Genomic DNA, 14043 nt, shown 5'->3' with positions numbered 1-14043 from the left:
GACAACTGTTCAGTGAAATGTCATTAAATTAAGTGTTCGAACCGTAATTTCCTGCATGCAGCAGGAAATGCTTTCTCGTTCTCGCTATCTAACAATCATATATGGCAGAGCAAGTGTAAGCGTGCTGCTTTGGCTAGTAAGGATCTTACGCTGAGATTGTTCTAAATGTTGCCAGCAACATTCATAGACCACAATGTTGCACGCAACTGTATTGCATAGACCAAGCCCTACGCAATGCTAATGTCAACAGAACGTCAAATGTGACAGCTGTAGCCTATCATGTATAAATAAAAAAAAGCGACAAAAGCGACAGTAAGTAAAAAAGATTGAATCAGGTCTGCTTTCTCGTATCATTTTTGGGGACCGCGTCGGCTAAGCTAATTAGAATAGAAATCCGGTTGTCCCTGTGCATCCTCGGGTGAACTTCAAACTACGCAGCTGGAAAATGTTACGCTCCTTCGTGCGGTCACATTTTACGCTCCTAACAGCGATGCTGATGGCCGGTCTGGCTGTGAGCATGGTTGAGGGCGAGAAAGAAATACCACTTACCAAGTTCAGCCAAGATGTTGGCGGGTACGGCGCAACGATGACGTTCCTGTACTGGTAAGTTTTCCAGCTGATCGATCGATGCAAGACCAATCGGGACCCCGTCTGCACACGGCTAATGCTTTGTTTCCCTTCCCACGTTCGGCACAGCTATTCCTGCGGATATCGTAAGGCGTTCGATGATTACTATAACATAATTCGCGAAAAGTACCCGGAAATTACGATCCGGGGCGGTAACTATGACCCTTCCGGGTTCAATATGCTGCTGTCGAAGGTCCTGCTAGTGACGAAGCTGCTGCTGATCGCGGCACTGATGTCGAACTACGATATCGGCCGGTTCATTGGAAATCCGTTTGCCGGTTGGTGGCGATGGTGCTTCAACAACAAACTGTACGCATCGATGATGATCTTCTTCCTCGGCAACACGCTGGAAGCTCAGGTAAGTACAGATAAACCTTCCGGTCAAACCAAACCAATCGAACGTTGTTCTTTATGGTCATTCTATCGCAACCATATTTAGCTCATATCGTCCGGTGCATTCGAGATAACGTTGAACGATGTGCCAGTATGGTCCAAGTTGGACACGGGCCGGTTTCCTGCGCCACAAGAAATGTTCCAAATCATCGATAATCATTTACAGTTTGCCAACAAGATTGAACCAAATCCTGATTTCGTGAAATAAGCCAGAACCGGTGGCATTTTCCCATTCCGTTACACGGAGTAATTGTTTTTATGTTTGTTACAAGCTCCTGTATTAGTTGCCCCTTGAGTTTACGTTTCAATGTACAGTAACGAAACAAAGTTGAGTTGAGTTGAGCTTTTGATAATTGAAGATTTTTTTTTCATGCAACTCCATACTGTTTTTTTACTTTTGCTATAGTGGTCTGTATACCATTCTACCCAATCGTTTACCCAATGGTACATACATATTTGTTTGTTTTTTTATCTCCTTGCATGAATTAAGACAAAAATACTCATGTTTTTCTTTTCGTGAATTCGAGCTAGATACTCATAACTATTCAACATGTTTTACACCCTGCAATGTGAACACAATAAGGTGGCAAACACAACACACACGGTCTGGTTAGGCTAGGTTGTAAGGCAATCCTATTCGGTGGGTAGAGTGCGGTGAACAGGTGTGTTTTCGTATCCGTGGTAGAATTGAATAAAATAATTTACCAAAAAGCCCTAACTCTAGGTAGTAGGATACTCGTACGATGTTGCATCTGAAATGGTCGAAGTGATTAATCACGCCGTTCACGTGTTTGTTTGCTAAGCGATAAGAAGGGGGAGAGAACAGTAAGATGATAAGAGAAATGGTGAGAGTACAGCCATACGGTTATATTTAGGATCAGCGGAGCAACGATGGTTTTGTGATCATTCGTAAATGTTCCGTTAGCCAGGAATATTTTTTAAAGGGCTCAATATGCTAGAAACATTTCAATGCACGAGTATAAATTTGATTTTATATAAGCATTGTATACGTTTTGTTTACGAAATAATTCGTATAAGCAGAATGAAATGTGCTGTTTATTAAAATAATAATTTAATGAATTTGCTGAAATGAAAACATTACAAAAGTACAATAATCGAAGATCATAGTAGCGCATTTCCTACACCTCCTTGCGTAGTATTCTTCCTTACTCGCACACCCTAACCGTGGATCTATTTTTCCAAAACAAATCTTTCAATACCACACGAACGTATGTGTATCGCAAGTGCGTACACTTACACCATCATACAAAACTGGTTTCGTGATCGATCGGGGGTGTACAAACCGGGAAACACAGTGCGTATAGCTAAATTCACCCCCGTACGTTACAAGGGTGGAAAAGGGGGCGAATAGCAAAAAGGCCTTATTTTCATCCCTTCGTCACTGGGAAGAGTTTAGTGTTTGTGTGTGTGTGTTGTGTGGCGGAATCGACACCAATACTAGCAGCGTTCTTATCCTTATAGACTGAATACTGCTGCTTTTAGCCCCTGAGTTCTGCAAGGCGTAAAATTGGACGTTGCCATCCAGTGGGTCGTGTTTATCGTTCGTGGGTGATTGCAAATTACTGTAAATCGGTGGTAAAGCACTTGGAAGCGCGTCGTACGCCGGTGTTTCCGGTGTACCAAAAGAGGCAATTAACAAGTGTCCAGTGTTTGTTGTTCTTTGTTTTGCATAATAAGCTTCTTTAATATATATACATTTCCCGTTTTGGAACCGGATTGAGCTGCTGTGCGGCAGCAAACTCACCACCCCCGTTGTTTTGCATTGCTCCGGATGAATCAACAGCCACACACAGAGACATGTTGGGCTGTGCGCCGTCGCAGTAGCCACGGGGAAGAGTAGCAATCACCCGACGTGCTGCTTTTCCACACCAAGCGAGTGCAGAAAGGAAGAAAGAGCCCTTTAAATACGAAACCACACAAACACATACATACACACAAAGAGACATCGAGAGGAAAATCGATGGCGCATTGGTTGCTGTCTGCAAACGAAGTGAGGAACGATGTGCATTTTCCAAGGAAACGTCCCGTACGGTGGACGTGAACGATAGTTAGCTTAAGGAGCCTAGTGAGCTAACGATTCGTCTATAACGTGAAAGTTTAGCAGGAGGGTCGTTGTCGAAAAGGTGTGACTTTGCGTGTGTAGTTCGTGTGAGTTGGAAGTGATCCCGCGTTCCCCTTCGGCCTGTGACACAACCTGTTTGGCGTTTTTCCTCCCCCGGCGCAGTGGTACGGGGGAGCGATACCCGAAACGGTGACCGTGTTCTACGACCGGACCGTACACGAAAGTCTCCGCATGACTCTGATACTGATACTGCTGTTTCTGAAAAACATTTGCGTGTTTCTGAACAAGCTCGTGCTGCGGTGCTACAACTCGTTCCTAATACACCCGACCCACGGCCATCAGGACGGTGGCAAGTACGGTGGTTACGGTGGCGGTGGCGGTGGTGGCGGCGGCCACAGTGGCTTCGGTACAGGGGTGGGTGTGCGTCCGCGCCGTACACGCCGCAACCGGGCGGAACTGATGCACCACCGGGACGGTGGTGCGTACGGTGACAGTAGCAGAACGCAGCAGTACTACAATCACTACTGACTACCCGGTAACGTTCGGTAGAATGCATGAGTGCTAGACCGCCGTCACCGCGTTCGCACAGGGCCCGAGTACGTGCAAACGCGTCGCGGGGCTGTATCGGCACGGGTAGAACGGTGACGACGACAACGACTGGCCCGGGTGGGGTGCCAGCGGCTGTGGCTCCCGGGACGAGCGACGAGGACGAGCTGATGACGATCAACGAGAACCGGAGTGGTGGCCTTGGCCCCACCAACGAACCGAACGCTTCCAACTCTTCCCTCTCGTCGAATTCTTCCTCCTCCTCGTCCGAGGCGGGTTCGGTACATTCGGACGGTGAGCAGAATTCGGGGCTGCTGCTGCTGGAGGACGGTTCCGGCACATCTGGCCGTCATCCGATGGACGCCAGCACCTGCAACGCCTGCACACTGGCGCTGGATAACAATAATCAGGCGGAACACGAACGGCCACTGGTAAACGGTTGCGAAGATATGTGGAGCTGGAACAAGCGCGACCGCTCGAAAGAGGTGTGGCTGAGCCGGTCGGACAATCGGCGGGTGTACTTCCATCCGAATTGGAGCAAAGGTACGGCCGGAATCCGTGGAACGCGCGTACTAAACAACGGTCGGTATTACTGGGAAATCAGCCTGTCGCAGCGTGTCTTCGGTACGAGGTGAGTCTACCCAAACATCCTTGCGGGCATCCAGGGAAGGTCGATACAGGGTTTAACAAAAGATGGGCCCGTACGTAAACAGGCTGAGCGATTTGGCATTCACTAAATTGTGCAAGTTTTTACGATAAGTTGTGCTCGCAATATCCATATATACATAATATATGGAATATATGCAATATCCGCAATATCTACTGTACCTGTGAACCCTGTAAAAATCGATAATGGGAGGAAAACCTGTTATCAATCCCGTTCTGTCCCGTTCCTGGCAACACAACACCCTTGCCCATCATGTCAGTTTGTCAGGAACAATCATAAATCCATCACGGCAAAGCATCGTGGTACGCGTCGTCGTCGTCGTCGTCGTACCCGACAGCGGGGGTGTCTACGAAGTTGTTTTGTTCGACTTCCTGCCGTCGAATGGCGGGCAGAATAACCCACGTTCTCATCAAGAGAAATGTGGGTTACGTGCAGACACACGCAACAGAACGCAGAAGACACAGTAGAGGGACCTGTGAAACGAGAACTGCAACGAGCCACGTATAGTTCCCACTGCCTGTGTTGGTTCGTTTCGGTGCAGAACCGAAAGGGAGCAACGCACATTGTGCCAGCGGGAAAAACATGATACGTCGAGGCGAATGTCGTCGTCGACTGCCATGGGTAGGAAAACTCTGTCTATTTATCCGCCTTCGCCGCTTTTGTCTTGGCGTGGAAGGAGGCGTCCGCGACCGCGAGGCCGTGGGAAGAGTACCGCAAAGAGAGCAACCCCAATGTCCTCCATCAATTCTTCCACTTTTTTTCTGCTTGCTGGTGTAATATTTGTACGACCAGCACAACGTAGCTTTTCGTGGTTCGCGGTTGTATTACGTCTACGGGAGTATGATTTGCTTGTTTTCTTTCTGCTCTCCTTTTAGTTGATTACTAATTGGTTTCCCAAAAACGTCCCCGTGCAGACACTAACACAGTGGGCAGAAAAGAAAGGACCGATGTCGATGTCCAGTCGAGCGACGGCTCGCTGCCAAAAGGACATCCAGCACACGGTTTCGAAAACAAAACACCACAGACGACCACGCGTTTCGTCCATTTGTTGATTCACCATGTTGCTGCCACATCGGCGGGTGTATTCTTCGGTTTTACTTTCTTGTTTTGGCACAAGTTTGGGCACTGAATGGTTTGGAAGAATGAGACATCGCTGTAGACGTTTGCTGGGAGTTTGATTAGGCATGAATAGTTCCGCAACTAGTAGAGTTGTAGTTTGAAGTATAGTAAAGGAGATAAATTGGTGGTATCAGTGACATCGTATGGGACACTAAATCTGCACTATTAACACAATTAAGGTATTCTATCCGTATTTTGAGAATTCGTTTTCAACTTGGAAACTGTCTCTGGAAGTTGCTCTATTTTGGATAAATATTTTAAGCTAACTGTGCCTTAGTTGTGGAGTTATCGTTAAATAAAGATGAATAAATTAGAGAATAAAGGCTTAGTGTTGATTGGATTATCCACATTTCTAGATTCCGAAGCACCCGGATTCCGGATCATCCATTCATCCACTATTGGGTCAAACGTCTGGAATTAGTTCAACATAGTTTGAATCGCTAATAATCTTTGGACCGACTTCAGTGGCCCAATTTGTCGCCCTTTAACTTGGTGTAGAATCCTTTGAGCCACTTAAATGTAATGTCACAACAAGAAATTCGTATTAACCTTTCACAAAACTAAGTCAGGTTCAGTTGTTTTGGGAACACAGGAACTTAGTTCTTCATTTGTTCTAGCATGCTTCTAGTTCCCTTACCATATTCGGCACACAACACATCCATAAATAATGAGTAAAAGTTTCCACACGCGCAGTAACAAACTTTCTTTTGCGAGTTTTTCGTCCACCTTAAGCGCTCGACCTCTCGCGCGATAGAAAAGCTAGTAACTAATGCTACGATATCAAAACAACTCCCGCTAGATAGTGATATGGTTCGGTTGGGGCATTATATGTTCACCCTCGGCCGTATTGTTTTCTTTCCTTTTCTGTCTATTACGCATTTTGCCGCATCAGCAACGGCGAGAGAGTAATTTGGTGTGTACGGTGTCGTTGCTTTTCTGAACGATAAACATCGAAATCACATGGAATTTACTTACTTTGTGCTGTGTGGTTTGTGGATTGAAAGTGAGTTAGATAGTGAGCTGGGGACGTATAATGTGGTAAACTTTTCTAGATACGCCGTTGAAGTTTGGAGCCATATTGTAGATTCTAATCATCTAGCATATGTACTTTTTCGTCAAAAGCAGAGTGTAGTTTTATTGAACCACGCTTCTTGTTGGATAATGACTATATCTTATCATATCCAATCCCTTCGTAGGTTTCCAAAAGTTTGCAGCAAACAGAACAATATCGTAAATACGCCAAATGAGTTCATATTTCTCTGGCGAAAAGGTCAGCGTGCAAGGCATGATTAGCATTAGCAAAAATTAGCACAAAAAAGGAGCTTACAGCAGCAATCAACATGTGCTTGTTGTCTTAACGTGAATAGTAATTTATCATAATCAATTGTCAATTTACACCATCGGGTTTAAGATAGTTGAACCGCTTCTTATAGTGGATTAGAGAGACGCCAAGGATTGTGTGTTCAGATAGAACTCTGCCGTCGACATTTGGCAGAACTTTTACAACGAGACAAACTACATAATGCACCCAACCCACTCTTCTGCTGGAAGGAAAACGGACACCAAACAATCGATTTGTCAACCGGAAAGTTGCTGTTTCCGATCGAACGGTTTCGATAGTCCATTGCCCATCGCCCCTTGTTCGCAGCCATGTCTAGCATCTTCCGGGAATTATTTTAATGACCGCAAGGCGGACCCGCCGACTGGAACACGTTGGGGGCGATGGCGCAAGAAACGAGGTTGTGTGGTTTAGCACTTTCCAGACGCTCTAATTGATGCTATAAATCGTTGTATTTTTGCGTTTCGTGCTCCTATAGGCGACTGGGAAAAGTTGTCGATAGAATGGAATCCTCGGTTTGGTTGTAAAAATTCGTTCGTGTCAGCAAGAAATGCCCTCTAACAACCCGAACAAGGCTCGAGTGCCGGTTTCCTTTACATCCATACTTAATAAGGATGCTTCCGGTTTCGGCTTTGGCATTTTGTTGACACGGTACAGTGAAGTATGCGGCACAACTTTGCACTGGAAGGTGTTTTTAAAAAATTCATTGTGATTTATCGCCGTCCCCGAGAAGCGAAAAGTGCACAAATACAACAACGAAAAAAAAAATGGAATGTCGAGACTTCCAACAACCCCAGGACAAAATTTCTGTTCCGTCACGTTAAAGTGGCGAATGAAGCGTGGCGCGGCCCTTGAGATGTCGTGTCGCCGTCCGCCCGTTGAATAGATTGGCAGTGCATGGTGGGAACTGTTAATTTCGTGTTACAATAGTTTGGATCGTTGCTGTTCGGTTTTTAGAACACATTTTGGAATTTTTGTCACTTCCCTGCACAATCCTCCCTTTCCGGCGGTTATTATATGCGACATAAAGGGGGAAGTCTATTCTTTTGAAATCAGGCTGTGCTTTGGGTTTGGTAGGCACATCTGGTTTGAGGATGGTTTTGCATAGCAGTATAGCAGTGCATGGTCTGATGTTTGGTATCTCAACGATTTTTTTTATATTGCTTACTAATCACCAACAAACAAGTAATTTTTTACCATCAAAATAATGTAAATATTTGTTTTATTATTTACTAGATTTTTTAAAGATGGTGAGAGATGTGACAAATGAGAATTGCAAAGGCATTCAGTAAATAAACTAAAGGCAAACTTCAGTCAGTGTGCTTGCTGTGTATTTTATTTCGTTGGCATGAGATTATAGCTTCGAATTGCAAATTAGTATTAAAATGCTGTATAAACTGCTGCAAACTATATCCCCGGAAATCCTAGCAATTGGTCGTGGCCATCAGTGAAAGAATGTGTATTATATTACTCAAAACGATAATGTATGTGCATTATCTGCAATTGTTTTGTATAAATTTGATGCTGTTTTGGAAAACTTTACGCGAAAAACCCTGCCTTAATACGTTTCGAGTTCTCTCCACATCCAAGAATGAACCTCTCTGAGGCAGATCCATGTCCACGGCAGAGTGGTGGCATTTCGCGGCACGCAAGGATGAGTTAATATAATTTTTAATTAAAATTACCGTATTTACGCCCTTTTCAGATCTCTTCCGAGACAAACACAAAAACATACCCCCGCCCCGCCGACAATCGTAAGGATGCGTCTGAAATAATAAACAGGCCCCTATCCCCACCGTACGCAACGCTGCTTCATGCTTGCAAAAAACGTGCCCGTCTGAAGATGTTCTGTTCACCTTCTTCGGGTCACATTATGTCTTAAAGATTTTATAGACACTTGAACACAAACTTGGCGCACATTTCCTGGCAAGGTCTGATGGTGTGCGGGTATTTGTTCATCGCTTTATTAAACGGAAATTAATCGATAAAGTTGGGGTTTAATAATGTCCGGTTAAGCGGCTATATCGAGACTGCTCCCGAAATCAGATGGTGGGTCTAACTCAAGAGATGCCAAATATACGACTCTAAAGTCTGTCTGTCTGGTTTATCGGATTTCGACGAGAACAATTTGCAAACTTATACTTAAGCAGGTTCAGGAGATTGTTCACATTCGTTCGTTCGTTTGTCCGAAACCAGAAATAGACCTAGGTGCCCTTCACCTTCATGTTGCCTGGTATTGGGCAAGAACATTAAAAAGGATATACCGAAATGAACACTTTGATCGCGTTGTATATTCATAAGTGTTCGGTGTGTACGGTGCAAAATGGTTCTGGGTTGTTGAAGATGTAATGAAAATGGTTAGCTAAAATCGAAAAGAAAAGTCCGGAAAAGTATTGCCTTGGTGCTTGAGCGTAATTGAAAGAACAGGCGTTTTAGGCTGAGATTTCGCCAACGTTGGTGTATCCTTTCGGTGGGGAATCCTTCCACCATTACATTAATTATTCCGAATGGGTACGGAACCAATGAGCTCCGTTTTCCATCGCAATAATAGGCAATGGAAGGATGTTCGGTGGATTCGAATCTTCAAGACGTGCTTCCTTCACACAAGGTTCAGTTACCTTTGCACTTATCTAAATGCAGATTTATGGCAAAGTCGCCAACTGGATTGCAAATGTATTGGCCTTCCGAAACGATCCATTTCGAAACTTCCAACCAACACCGTGCTTGATTGTGTGTTATAAAATGGAAAATAGAATGATGGTGGCCTGTGTTTTTCACCCGTCACATGTTTGCATCGTATGGCGTGTGCACCACACCACGCTTACCGATGGGGGGTTGTACGTGATGTTTGCTTTGCACGAGTTCGAAGTGGTCTATGTTTGCGAATGGTTGAGGTTGGGATTAGTTTTATTGCAGTAGGGTAGTCCGAAAACATGCCGTAGAATAAGTGACTGGGGTTGTGCGATGGAGAACAGTTGTTTTTACCAATGCTTCTCTCTAGAATACAGTTTTATAGCACCATATTACCCACTTGCTCAGCTGTCCGACAGCCGCTACGACTGTTGTCTGTCAATTTACCAGGACACTACGCGCTGAGTTATTTCGTGTCCTCATGACGTTACTAGTCCTCCAAAGCTTAGTGAGCGTAATAGCGAAGCTCTACAAAGGATTGAGTTCATTATTGTGATCCACAGTGATATTGGACCTTTGACAATTCCTATGTTCTTTACCTCACCGAAATTGTAGTGATCTTATATTCCTCTACCTTTACCTTATCCTACTGCCCACATCCTTAACCTTTTCCGTGGAAGATTCGCCTATTCTAATAACGTAATATTTCCCCTATATTTTATTCTACGCAGCATGATGTTTGGAATCGGTACGAAGAAAGCACGCCTACACGTAAACATGTTCACCAATCTGCTCGGCGAGGATCGGAACGGTTGGGGCCTTTCGCATAAGGGACTCCTTTGGCATGGTGGTGTCGCGCGTAACTACACCAAACGCTTCAAGGAGAACCAACCGACAAAGATCGGTCTGCTGTTTGACGGTATTGCCGGTACGCTGACGTACTACAAGGATGACGTATGCCTGGGTATTGCCTTCCGTGGATTGAATGAGGTACGAAAACGAATCCTTGAAAATGTTCTCTTTCTCTCTCTTACCAGAGATAATCCACGACACCTCGCCTTCTTTTACTCTTTAGGTCCGAGAACCACTTTACCCGATCGTTTGTTCGACGGCAGCCAAAACGGAAATGTTACTGTCGGAAACGCGCCGTGACTTTGTCAACCTTCAGGACCGCTGCCGGGCCATCATTATAAAGCACATTAACACGCGGGACAAGCTGGACCGGTTAGCGTTGCCGTACTTCATCAAGAACTATCTAGCGGAAGCGGTCACGGAGAGTAATGCGACGGTAACGCCACTGGAGCTGCACCTGATCGATCAGTACCTTTACTGAGATCGCTAAGACAATGGTAGTAGAATTGCTATAGACAACCCGCGCCCACCGGTAGCGCTGGGTAGGCTATTTCATTGTTATGTTCTTCTATTTGTTTTCGTACACGTTGCTTCGTTCCTTACCGATCATGCGAAATAATGCTTAAGTTGTTAGTAAACCCCGTACCGGCCTGTTTTCGGACAGAGTCTGGACTGTCTCACACTTATCGTCTAGTCAGCCGCTGGTTCCTTAACGAATTTAAGCACTTGTTTGTTTTGTATTGCCTTCCGTTTTAGCAATTACGTACAGATCGAGTCCCTCTCGCGGAAGGGTTCGTTTCAAGTTGCAAAGCGAGTAACATTCTAGTCATTCTAGTCACAGGACCCAGTCACACGGTTGCGGTTGTGCTGACCATGAATAAGGGAAATCTAGTCCAAAGAGCGTAGCAGTCAGTCATCAGTAGGGAATATTTGCGTAGGGAAGCATTAGGATATTAGGATTGGACTTAGCCATACAATAGGGTTGAAGGTACTACACGCTACACGCCGATAGGAACAAAAAGCAAGGGGAAAAGACGCAGTTGGTTGTATTCGTTCGCCTCGTTGAATTTCCGTGTCCTTCTGTACATAATTATTGGCATTGTAGCCAGTGCACATTTTGCTGGTAACCTCCCCAATACTATACCAAATAGCGAAAAGAGGGGATAAAATCTTGAGTGGCAAAATTAGTGTTCATGGGTGAAGTAATTGTGAGTTATGGTGAGTGAACGCGAGAATGTGATGAATTTGGGCGTAAATGAGATTGAATGAGAAGTGTGCGGGAACCGTTTTGTTTTAGGTGTACTAAATTTATTTTCTATTGTGATATCCATCTGCTATTGTTTACTAGTCATTTAAATACTTTATTTATAACAATTCGATCTTCTTTAAATATTTTTAAATTATTTATGGGAGCCATTTGTTCGTAGGTCAGTTCCAATCTCCCAATATTTAAGGAAGCTTACATATGTCGTGAAGTGTGCATACGTAGTTTTATATTTGTATTTGAAAACATTTTTTGTTTTTTAGAATTCTACAAGATTTACCATTATTTAGAATTGTTCATTTATTTTTCTTTACTTAAGTTAAGATGATCTTATCTAAAGAAGAAACGGTAACCAGCGTGAATGTGAGTCGATCAAAATTTATGACTAAAAACGAACGATAAATTCGGTAGAATTCAGACGTTGATCGCAGAAGATCTAGTCGATAGAAACCCCAAAAAAAGAGAAAACGAACCCAAAACAAAGAAACAAAGAAAAACAAACTCTTTTTCCGTTAATGTATTGTCTTCTGTTTCAAAATTTAAAAAAACGGGACACGATCGGCTCGATCGCCCTGTGCGCAAGCACCTTGGCGTCCAGCACGATCGTCCCAAACGGAGCACAAATGTAAACTATGAATTTTGGAATTTAAGCTATAGATGATGATAATAATACCGACCGAAAGGACGGCACGGGAAATTTAAGGCAAATAAGCATAATAAGCAACACACATTCGGGTACCTTTGGAAGGTTAGGCAAAATTATGTAGGGTAAATAAGAAGAGTGGTGGATGAACCCGGTTAGGGGGATAGAATCGCGCGATGTTCACCCGTTTCTCATCACCGGATGACGGTGTGAGCCTGCGGTTCCCTTCCCATGGGTGTTTTTAGTCAGATAAGGACCTCTCTAACTATTTCTACTTTGGCAAACTGGTTTTAGGCGCAAAATTACCACATGAAATTCGTCACCGAATCATTGGCAAAACGGGAAACATTTTGGAAAAACTGTGTGAGCGTGTGTGCAAGTGTGTTTGTATCATTGAATGTGCTTCGTATGTGGAAAAGAAATGGGTTTTATTGTATTAAGGAATGATACAACAGTATTGTGGTTACCTTAGTTAGGGTGTTTGTTAATTTTATGTTTATCTCCTTATTTCCTGATCCAGAACAGAACAGAGCAGGGACGAGCTAGAACACGGAACATGAAGTAAACATCAAGATTAGGTGGAACTTGAGCGTTTCTTTGCCCTAATCTCTAATTGTTAAGGCCAATTGAACATTCCACCAAAGGCGAATAGTTGATCTCGTAAGCGCACACTGAGTAGAATTATTTGAATGGCGTTATGTGATGTGTTTATTTATTTCTTAGTTGTTTGTTTTTTTCCGTTGTGTAGCCGAGTATGCTTAAGCCACATTAGTTGCGCCCGTCATGCCTGTTGTACAAGATGTAGCATAAATGGGGCATAATCTAAAATCCATCTAAAATCTTTTATATATATAAAAACTTTCATTATAAGCTACTTAATTCAAAACATTGTACATTGTGTCGAACCTCTGCAGCACACTGTCATTTCTGTCCTTAGTGCTGGAAGGAGATAAAAAAATCAATGTCTATTTAATGGAAGTAATTTTCTCGTGTAAAGAAAACAGCATCGTCTTGCTTGCGGGAGAATGAATTAGTAAGAGAACGTTCAGAACAAACCCATTTTCGATAACAATGAAACGTATTTATAAAGAAAAAAAAGATCAGGTTGGGGATCGATTGACGGGAAGCGGAATACATGTAGGTACTTCCGTTTTGAAATTAATGCACAGGAATCACTTTTCCGTTTCCGGTTCTGGGCTGGTCAGCTGAGCGATGGTGGAAATGCAGGGGTTTTATTTTACATGAGCTGTACAGAAGCTAGAACTGAATTCCATCAGGTTGTGCCCGATCGGAACCGATAGGCCATCGCAAGTGCAATAGTGTGCAGACGAAAATGCATCAATCCTGTGTACAGGAAGATAGAAGAATAACAATATACCTAGGTGTGTCAACATGTGTCAGCTCTTAGTAGTCTCGCTAGCCGTTACTCTGCAGTTCACGTAAATTTGAAGTAACAAACACAGCCACAGAGGTGTGATGCATACATATTCCATACACATTCCTTATTGCATATAGGTTAGGAAATGGTTCCATCTCGCTCTCGGAATCCCATCTCGGATCAATAGTGTGTGCGCTATTGGAAAAAGGATGTAGAAGAAAAAACTCAACATAGGATGGGTCTGGGTGAGGGTGAGTTTGCTTTTACACGAAGAATCATCGACAGGTGAATGAAACATTTAAATTCTAGTTTGCTGTATGCAAGCAAAACATTACAGAGAACGAAAAAATACATAAAGCTACGAACTGATGTAACATGGTGCATGGTTGTATTTACTTTTTTGTTTACTACTAAGTAAGTTAATATAGTCTTTCAAAATGTCTTCATTGTCTTTATGCTGTCTTTATTTCATCTATGGCATCTCTCAATCTGCTATCGATG

General features: G+C 43.7%; 2 protein-coding genes across 2 annotated transcripts; both read left to right on the top strand.

The window, feature by feature from the left end:
• Positions 1–308: 308 nt before the first annotated feature.
• LOC128303303 (thioredoxin reductase-like selenoprotein T homolog CG3887) lies at positions 309–2079 on the top strand. Its single transcript, XM_053040217.1, has 3 exons — positions 309–603; positions 697–985; positions 1067–2079. Exons 1-3 carry the CDS (start codon positions 446–448, stop codon positions 1226–1228), a joined length of 609 nt encoding a protein of 202 aa, XP_052896177.1. The 5' UTR covers positions 309–445; the 3' UTR covers positions 1229–2079.
• Positions 2080–3565: 1486 nt separating this feature from the next.
• LOC128303301 (SPRY domain-containing SOCS box protein 3) lies at positions 3566–13984 on the top strand. The gene is made up of 3 exons (XM_053040215.1): positions 3566–4280; positions 10137–10395; positions 10481–13984. The coding sequence occupies exons 1-3, from the start codon at positions 3658–3660 to the stop codon at positions 10736–10738; spliced, it is 1140 nt and encodes a 379-aa protein (XP_052896175.1). The 5' UTR covers positions 3566–3657; the 3' UTR covers positions 10739–13984.
• The last annotated feature ends 59 nt before the right edge of the window (positions 13985–14043 follow it).

Source organism: Anopheles moucheti, chromosome 3, assembly GCF_943734755.1.
Source record: "Anopheles moucheti chromosome 3, idAnoMoucSN_F20_07, whole genome shotgun sequence".
Classification (NCBI taxonomy): domain Eukaryota; kingdom Metazoa; phylum Arthropoda; class Insecta; order Diptera; family Culicidae; genus Anopheles; species Anopheles moucheti.
The sequence above is the reverse complement of the archived record's forward strand: the minus strand, read 5'-3'. Positions and strand labels throughout refer to the sequence as shown.

Excerpts from the sequence above, each read along its gene's own strand:
- LOC128303303 (XM_053040217.1), top strand. The coding sequence starts at position 446 with ATGTTACGCTCCTTCGTGCGGTCACATTTTACGCTCCTAACAGCGATG. Across the intron at positions 604-696 it reads ACGATGACGTTCCTGTACTG|CTATTCCTGCGGATATCGTA; the intron begins GTAAGTTTTCCA and ends CGTTCGGCACAG. Across the intron at positions 986-1,066 it reads GCAACACGCTGGAAGCTCAG|CTCATATCGTCCGGTGCATT; the intron begins GTAAGTACAGAT and ends AACCATATTTAG.
- LOC128303301 (XM_053040215.1), top strand. The coding sequence starts at position 3,658 with ATGAGTGCTAGACCGCCGTCACCGCGTTCGCACAGGGCCCGAGTACGT. Across the intron at positions 4,281-10,136 it reads CAGCGTGTCTTCGGTACGAG|CATGATGTTTGGAATCGGTA; the intron begins GTGAGTCTACCC and ends TATTCTACGCAG. Across the intron at positions 10,396-10,480 it reads CCTTCCGTGGATTGAATGAG|GTCCGAGAACCACTTTACCC; the intron begins GTACGAAAACGA and ends TTTACTCTTTAG.